Source organism: Myotis davidii, unplaced genomic scaffold, assembly GCF_000327345.1.
Source record: "Myotis davidii unplaced genomic scaffold, ASM32734v1 scaffold438, whole genome shotgun sequence".
NCBI lineage: Eukaryota > Metazoa > Chordata > Mammalia > Chiroptera > Vespertilionidae > Myotis > Myotis davidii.
Window position 1 is genome coordinate 2,897,034 of NW_006290031.1, and position 9,509 is coordinate 2,906,542.

Below are 9,509 nucleotides of genomic sequence, written 5' to 3' on the forward strand. Positions count from 1 at the left end.
ATGTTGGTCTTTAGCTCTTTAGGAGAAATAACTTTATAGTTTGCTTTCTTTGGAGACTCTGATATCTATGATACACTTAGAAGATCAGTCAGAATATGAGATGTAAACTTTAGTGAAGGGGTCATTTTGGAACCAACTCAACATTTATGTACAAACTAGAGGCCGGTGCACAGATTCGTGCACTGATGGGGTCCTTGGCCTGGCTTGCGCCCTCTTGCAATCAGAGACCTCTCAAGGGATTTCGGACTGCCAATTTCAGCCCAATCCCTGCAGGCTAGGCCAAGGAACCCCACCAGTGCATGAATCCATGCACTGGGCCTCCAGTATGCATATAAGATCTTTGGTTAATCTCTTCCCACCCTTCTCCCTCCTCCCTTCCCTCTGAAATTCATCATTCTGTTCCATGTTTCCATGCCTGCGTGTTGAGTGTCTGCCCCTGGGTGGTCAGTGCGCATCATAGCTACTGGTCAAGCAATCAAATGACCGGATGGCTGCTTAGGCTTTTATATATACAGATGAAAGTAGAAGATACAAACATTCATATCTACACTAATTATAAGACAAACTTGATAAAAATTGTAATCAAAAATTCCTGGATAAATGAGCAATTATTCCTACAAAGTCATGAAGAAAAAGCCCTATTAAACAAATTTATCTTAATAATGAAGAAAAGAAGACCCAGGTATACATTAAAATTTAAGAAGTAATTATTAAGGGCTTTTAGTTCAGGGCAAAAAACAAAGTCCATGGACAATGAACCTGTAGCCCGTAATATTAAAAATGAATGTGCTACCATAAGTATTTCAGAAGTCTAGAAATATGAAGACTTAAACAGATTCCATGTAAAGTACTGGTAGCCACATTGGGTTCCTCTGGAAATTAGTTCCTCCATTCTTCCTACCTTCTTTTACCAAGACATCAGTCACTTGTTATTGAAGTATATGTTCTAGATAGGATATCCCATAGAAAAATGACTATATAGTGAAAAACTGATGCTATATGATGGCACATCCTAACTTCACAACTAAAGATTTTTAATAAATAAAATTTAAAAATTTTATAAACCAAAGCAAAATATATATAATAAAATACAAAGGTTTAGTATCTACCATATTTTCCCTACTCTTTGTTTTCACTCTTAATTTATGTAAAATGGGAGCTCAGTTACCAAGATTCAGTTAATTGTTTCTATAAATCAAAACATCTACATTAACAATTTACCTGGCTCTTAGCTGCATTTCCAATGGCTCTAGTTCTTGATCCCAAAGATATACAGGCCCTAAAAGGGGGAAAAAACAATGTTGTTTCCTATGGTGTTTTTATATCAATGTGCTTATTATTCCACTTCACTTTATATAAAAATAAATTAAAAGGATTAATATAATCATGTACTATTTTAAAAAGAGGTTATCTAAAATCAGAATTTTACATATTTTTAAACTTTCATAAGAAATGGAATAGTCGTTAGAATAAATGTTATACTTTTTAAAAATGTTCTATTGGTGGCAACACTGTGTTGGTTTCTAAAATTGTTTTTCAAATTCTATTGGTTTATGACTTACTAATAAAATTAAGTGGATTCACCCTGCTCGGTGTCACTCAGTGGTTCCAGCATAAGCCCTGGCACCTAAGGGTCACGGGTTCAATTCCTATTCAAGGGCACATACCTAGGCTTCAGGTTCAATTCCCAGCCCCAGCAGGGGAGTGTGCAGGAGGCAACCAATTGATATGTCTCTCTCACATTGATGTTCTCTCAACTCTCTCACATGATGTTCTCTCTCTCTCTCTCTCTCTATCTCTCTCTCTCCCCTCCCTCCCTTCCTTCCACTCTCTAAAAATCAATGGAAAAAATATACTTGGATGAGGATTAACAAAAAATAAATAAATAAATAAAATTAACTGTATTCAGTAAGGACAGGCTGCTTGGATCTAAGTCCTGGCTCTGCTACAATACAAGTAAATAACCTTGTGGAAATCACCTAACCATTATTTCCTCAGTTTCCCATCTGGTAGATAGTAATGGTAACACCTGCTCATAGGACTGTATTAATTAAGTGAGTATAGGTAAATGCTTTGAACAATACAATTACTGTTTTTATTTTTGCATTTATATGTAATTCTACTTATAAAAGCAAGTATAGAGTAACATTATTATCAATAATGTAATGATTCAAGAAAGTATTTTCATGATTTCCATTGTAACTAAGGTAACTATTTAATTAACAAATAGTTACAGGCATTGTGTGCATACTAGCTACAATCACTCTCTTTGGATAATTAATAGTCTATTAAAAAATCAGAATATGATTATGAGTGACATTAGCAAAAAAAAAATAGACTAATCACATCTAGATAATAAGGTTTAGAAAAAGCTAGTAGTAAAGGTGATTTCTGAATAAAAGCTTAAAAGAAGAGAAAGCATTTTAATATGTGTTTTGCTGAGGACAGTTCCGGTAGATAGTATATGTCTATTCTCAATATGATACCCAGAGAAATTCTCCCAAAGACTAAGGTCAGCAAAGTCCTCTGCTTACAGCCCTCCCTCTGGCCATCACCACACCGCTGTCTGTGTCCATGGGTTATGCGTGTATGTTCTTTGGCTAATCTCTTCCCCTTCTTTATTCCAGTCCCCCTCCCCGCTTCTCGCTGACAGCTGTCAGTCTGTTCCATGTACCCATGCCTAAGTTTCTCTTTTGTTGGTCAGTTTATTTTGTTCATTAGATTCCACATATAAGTGAGATCACATGGCATTTGTCTTTCATTGACTAGCTTATTTCACTTAGCATAGTAATCTCCTAAATAATTTTTAACTTTTTAATACTTCACCACCATTACTTGAGTGCACAGAAAATCTCATTCTTAGGTTGATTTCTCAAGAGTTTAACTTCTTTTGGAACACTAGATCCAAATAAGATTGATACAACAACTATCACTTAAGTGCTAGATTCTTTGAAATATACTTCACATATACATTACCTCACAGAGAAAGCTAAACAGTTACCATAATCAGATATTCTCTTTAGTTAAGAGTAGAAATATAAAGTTTAAAAAATTTAATGTTATAACTTGGAAATACTCAGTGTCAATATATAGAAAATATAGCTAAAGGTCTTCAAACAGCTTTCTTTGTTTAATTTTTCTGTCAAAAATATTATAGAACATAACCACTAAATAAATATCTGTCAAGAATTTTCAAAAATATCTAAATAAATACCCATTTGCTCTCAAAACTTTTACCTAACTTTAGTAATAACAAGGGAAATGGACATTTTGTATCACATATTAGGCAGATATGTTTTTATAGGAGAGGATATTCAATTGTTTATACAAATGTATAACATACAATTCACATATATAACACTTTTATAGATTATTTCAGCTACTATTTAGAAATTCCATTTTGTACCTAAAAAAAAGGAGTGTTTACAATGCAGCTTAAATCCGTAATATTCAATTTAATATTGCCACTATATTGGCCTTCACAGATTCCCAGAGAATGTCACAGAACTCTAAACAAACAAAAAGAACTTCTAAATGTCCTATGTCATTTTTAGTAGAGGAGGGGCATAAAAATCAAATGACAGTATGTTACTTTAAGAAAGTTATATTGTTCCTTAAAATTTAAGATGAACTTTCCCTCTCTCTTATAGAGCCTATTTTTATAAGGACATGCTTGATTAGGTTGGAGGAAACACATACTGCCAGCAGAATAAGAGATTTCTCACTTAAAAGGTCAGCACTCTAAATTTCTTTGCTTCTTTGTCAATCTCCACTAAGGATTCACAATGCTTTGATTTACCACTTACACTTTTAATATAGCCCTATTTTTAAAATTCTGACCTTCCCTTGCCAGTTTTTATAAGATCACAATTATTATTTGTAGCTTCATCTGCTATCATTGAGTAGACTCTAAGAAACACAATAGCTCAATTAATGATACGAGAGGGCAATCAACTGTTTTAAATTAAGGGGTTAGCTCCTTACACTGCCAATTTCAACTACGATTGCCAACATGTCCATAAAGCAGCCTTGGCACTATTGACACTTTGGGCTAGACAATTCTTTGTTGGCAGAGTGGGGGTATTCTGTGCACTGTAGGATTTTAAAAGCATCCCTGGGCTCTACTTGCTGGATGCTAGTAGCATTAACCACTCTCTACCTCCAGTATATCAAAGAAAAATATCTTCAGATATTGTCAGATGTGCTCTAGGTGGGAGTGGAGGGGGAAAATCTCTTCCAGTTGAGAACCACTGACCTACTGCACATTTTTCAAATATTATCCTGTGGAATATTATTGCTTAGACATTCAAATGAGTTGGGAAAAACATTCTTGGAGTGTTTCAATGGCTATAAGTAAATGAAGGGATCTGAGAAGTTATGCTATAAAAATAACACAAAAACATCTGGTTATTATTTCCCAAACTTAACTATCTAGAAAAATGTTGCCCTAGGAGGAGGTGAGGGAGGAATATTCTCAAAGGACTTATTAATACCATTTGCTTTCTTTGAAAAATAAGACTTCTTTTAGGCCTTATATTTAGTAATAATAAAAACTTGCCAATCTTTCAGTATGGACAATGTATACAACATTTTAACATATAAAAATAATAAAAATTTGTTTAAGCCTGGCAGGTGTTGAGCATTGACCTATGAACCAGAAGGTTGTGGTTCGATTCCAGGTCAGGGAACATCCCAGGTTGTGGGCTAATCCCCAGTAGGGGGCACGTAGAGGCAGCGGATTGGTGATTCTTTCTCATCATTGATGTTTCTATCTCTCTCTCCCTCTTCCTTCCTCTCTGAAATCAATAAAAATATATTAAATTAAAAATATTTAAGAGCTTCCAAATGCTTTTAGTAAGCATAATTCATAAATAAATTAGTTCATAACTTGAAACCATTAATAGAAATCATAAACATTTACATAATTAGAGACAATGTTGGAAAAGTTGATTAGATGCATTAGACATATTATTTAACTATTAGATTATTAGATTAGAGATATCTTACTTAAAAATCTACCAGTTCAAAAACAAGTAACAGTACACAATAAATTGAAAATTCTAGACCACTTTGCAAATTACTACTTGCCCCCAACTTTTGTAAATAAAGTTTTATCAAAATATGGTTATATTCATTAATTTATACTGTAGTGACCAACCACATACCAACAAAGACTACCAATGGCATTTTAAATATCTTAAACTCAGATATTATGCAATTTGTATTTATCATTCCTGGCCTTCTAGAAACCTTATAGAATTTCTCACCCACAAATTCAAGGCAATGAGGGAAGATTGTAGCTAATATTCTACTAAAAGATGAACAGGTGGCTCAGTTAGTTGGAAGTATCATCCCGTATACCTAAAAGTTTTGGGTTTGATCCCTGGTCAGGGCATCTATAGGAGGCAACTGATCAATGTTTCCTTTCTCCTTTCTCTTCTTTCTCCTTCTCTCTTCTTCCCTTTCCCTTCTCCTTCTCTGTCCCCTTCCACTTCTTCTTCCCCCTCTCTCTTTCTTTCTCACTCTCTCCTCTTACTCTTTCCACTCCTTCTCTCCCCTCCTGTCTCTCCTCCTTTTCTCTCCCTTCATCTCTCTCTCAAATCAATAAAACCATACCCTCGAGTGAGGATAAAAATAATCATAAAATAAAATGTTTTTATAGTCCTAGCTTTGGCATGCTAAAGTGTGAGAAGTCTGCCCTACCACCCATCTCAACACAATTTGATTTTTTAAAAAGTGAAGGTGTTCATTGAATTTTGTCAACAGAAAAATAATATTTTGAATTTTCCACTAACTGGCAGTGTATCTATATTTTATGGCCATTAAAAAGGGTAAATTAGAGCCTTATGTACAAGTTTGAGATGTCCACAATATATTTTTTTAAAAGCAACTGCAAAATGTGTATAATGTAATTCTACTTGGTTAAGAAACAAATAGAAAAACATCCCAGTTAGGTACATATGCTCACATACGTGCATAAAACTAGGAACATAGTACACACTTAAGTTAAGAGGTGGTTGGAAAAGGACAAAGGGAAGATTTACTTTGTGTAATTCCTCAGCACTTTTTTATTTTTATTTTTTAAATATATTTTTGTTGATTTCAGAGAGGAAGGGAGGGGGAGAGAGACCTGCACAACTCACATTGGGGATGGAACCTGTAACCCAGGCCTGACCAGGAATTGAATCATCGATGCTCAACCACTGAGCCATGCCTTCTGGGCTCAGCATTTTAAATCAACTATGGCATAAACTCATAGTAAAATATACAAACAAAAGCAATTCATATAATACAAAGAATATTTAATAAAAAACATAAAAGCCTCCTCTTCCCCCCCAAAACGCATCACTATAAAGTCTCCTATCCAAATATAATCACTGTTAATCTGTTTAGCTTGGTTTCCTTTTTTTACTTAAAAAAAAAAAAAAATCCTCACCAGGGCTAGTTTGGCATTTTTGATGTAAAAAAACTGTAATACCCTAAAGTAAGTGATTTCTACTTTTGTGCATTGAAGAGGACATCCCAAATATATGAGATGTAGTGTATAAATAATATTTTCCCATACTGTCAGGTTCACACACTGGTAAAGAAATAGGGGAAAATAATAGAGACAGAAAGTCAGGGCACTGAATAAGTCTGTTCACACAAAATTTTGATGATACAACAATACACCTAACAAAAATATCTTGAAGTAATAGTTTCATTCAAAAAATCAATTTTCCTTATTGTAAAATATGTTCATTCATAAGAATTCAAAACATTACAGACTATGTATTAAAAGCACACCCTCCCTAATTCTACTTCCAAGAAACAGCCATTGTTGACAGTTTATACTAGTAGTCTTCCACACTACTTTCCTTTATGTTTATACTAACATATTTTGTGTTATGTTTTTTATGATTTTTTAAACAAAATAAATTTTTTGTGTTATTAAAATAACTTAAAAGTATATTAAAACATTTTAAAACAAGGTATTTCTTAGAAACTAGCCAAAAATAGATGAGTTTGTTATTAGAGCAAAGATGTTTCTCTGTACAGTAACTGCCCAGGTAATTTATCCCTTTGATCGTTACATCCCCAGTAACCTAGTCTGTATATACCCTCCTTATGTGGATGGATAATGGAAGCACATTGGGGTTCTGGAATCAAAGTGGCTTGAACTGAATCTTTTATTGCTTACTAGTTCTTGGCAAAGATACTTACCTCTGCTTTAGGTTTCTTATGAAAAAAAGATAGCTATTAATACCAAACTAATAGAATTAGTGAGGTATGTAGGATAGTGCAAGCACTATTATCAACATGGCAGAATGTTTTAGTTGACCACATGCTTTCATCTGATATTGAATGAGGATCTTTGGCTGCAGTTTCTTTTCCTACGTTGAAACTAATTACTTTGATATAATTAAGCCTGGAATGGAAATTCCAATCCCCATCTGTATACTTAATTGAACAGTACAAACATATCTAAGGCCTTTCAAATGTACATATTAATTCTATTTCTAGAAATTTATTTGAAGGAATTAAAAGTAAAAACTGTAGTTCTAGCCAGGCCAGTGTGGCTCAGTAGTTGAGCATTATCTCATGAACCAGGAGGTAGGGTCCGATTCCTGTTTAGGGCATATGCCTAAGTTGCAGGCTTGATCCCCACTAGGGTGAATGGGCCATGTACCTGATAGATGTTTCTAACTATCCCTCTCCCTTCCTCTCTCTAAAATAGAAGGATCTTAGCTTAGTATCTGCCACATAAAAATTCCAGTAAAGATTAGCTACTTAAAAAAATTTTAGTTACAAAGATAGTTATTGCCACATTGTTTATAAATATATATATAAAAAAATCTGAATGTCCAATAAGGGATAGATTAAATTAAGGAAATGATAAAAATGCTAAAACTAGTGTAAAGATATGTTTTAGATAGAATGAGGTTACCAAACAGAATATAAAGTATAATCTATTGTTAAACCACACGCAGGGAAAACCATGCAAGTTTTATTTCTGGGTGGAATAATTATAATTATCATTTTCATCTTTTAATGTGCCTATATTTCTACAATGAGCATGTACTTCTTGTATAATTATTCTTTTAAGAAAATTTTCAGAAAAATTAAGCTAATTTCAATTTATGCCTGTTAATTTCTTTCTCCCTCTTCAATTTATGCACGACATGAGAGGCTAGTACAAGCACTGCCAACTTTACAAAGGTGAGGTCTAAAGAATTAATGTTAAATTACTTGGCCTCCGTCCTTTTATTATAGGCCAAAATTAAGCAATTATTTGTTTCATTGAATTGTCCTTGGTTTACACACAGTATTCTCTCATTTCTACATAATCAGGTATGTTAAAAAATGAAACAAATGTGCAAATTATATGGATGCTGAACCAACTGAATTGAGCATTTCTTTCCTCTTTTCTATAGAATCCTTTCATAATATATTTATATCTTAGAAATATCTGTGTCATGTTAGCTTGACAACTAGAACATGGAAAACATTTTTAAATGTAAAAAGAAGAGTTCTAACAATGCTATGAAGATTAACTGACCTAAGCTCATATTTGAGTATATAAAGACCCAAAATTTCAATAGAAATATAGTGCATATCTGGGAAAGGTTATATAAAACCTTCTAGAATATTCTTCAAAGAAACCAAAGCAGACTGCTTCAAGTAAGCTACTCTTAGACATCTTGACATATTTAAAAATTACTCATAGAATTGCAGTAATTTAATTATTTAAAGGCTTAGCTTAACACTCATGTTGGTTAAGATTAGTCTTATACTTATTATATTTTGGATCATTCGGAAAGGCCAAATTAACATGTTTAGTTACTTGTCCATAGAAGGTAAGACATGGAAACTTGGTTTCCTCATAAAATTACCGGTAACAGGAGCCTACAACACGAAGCCATTTTTTCATATCCCTGCCCTAATTACTATTATGTTTTTCACCAACAAACTTCCCAGACCAGAGAAACAATGGAACATGTTTCCATGACATAGTGCCACTTCTTTTAAGTCTTTCATCAAGTGTTCACAACACAGTCACTCTTCAAGCATGTTTATACAGGACAGCCGCCTCCGACTCTCCCAACAATTCATTCTGCAGAAATACGCTTCGGATAGAGTCAACTCCACCATTTCCCATTAAAGGACGTACATTACCCATACAAGAGGCCAACGACTCCCATCCCCAATTCTCCCCTATTAATACGTATTAATCACACGCCGCCGGAAACCGGGCCATTACCTGGAATTCTCAAGGGCACTGGGGGAAAACCCTGCACACTTCAACTGGTTCAAAAAAAAAAAAAAAGAAAGAAAGAAAGAAAAGAAAAGAAAAACGAAAGAAAGAAAATGGGGAAAAAAAGATTTCTGGGCCAGATGACCCTATAACTCATCTTCTCATGTGTGTCATCTAAGCTCTCATTTCTTACTTTCCTGCGAGAAAGCTGTCATGCAGAGAGAGACGGGGAAAGCAGGAAGGGCAGAATGAATGCAGAATTCTTTACTCAGCT

At 34.0% G+C, this 9,509-nt stretch overlaps 1 protein-coding gene across 1 annotated transcript in view; it reads right to left on the minus strand.

Moving 5' to 3' along the window:
• Positions 1 to 9,509, minus strand: part of HSPA4L (heat shock protein family A (Hsp70) member 4 like) — a 51,276-nt gene that overhangs the window by 41,057 nt on the left and 710 nt on the right. Inside the window, exon 3 of the mRNA XM_015563359.1 lies at positions 1,222 to 1,279. Coding sequence (XP_015418845.1) covers positions 1,222 to 1,279 — 58 coding nt within the window. The remainder of the gene's footprint in view (positions 1 to 1,221; positions 1,280 to 9,509) is intronic.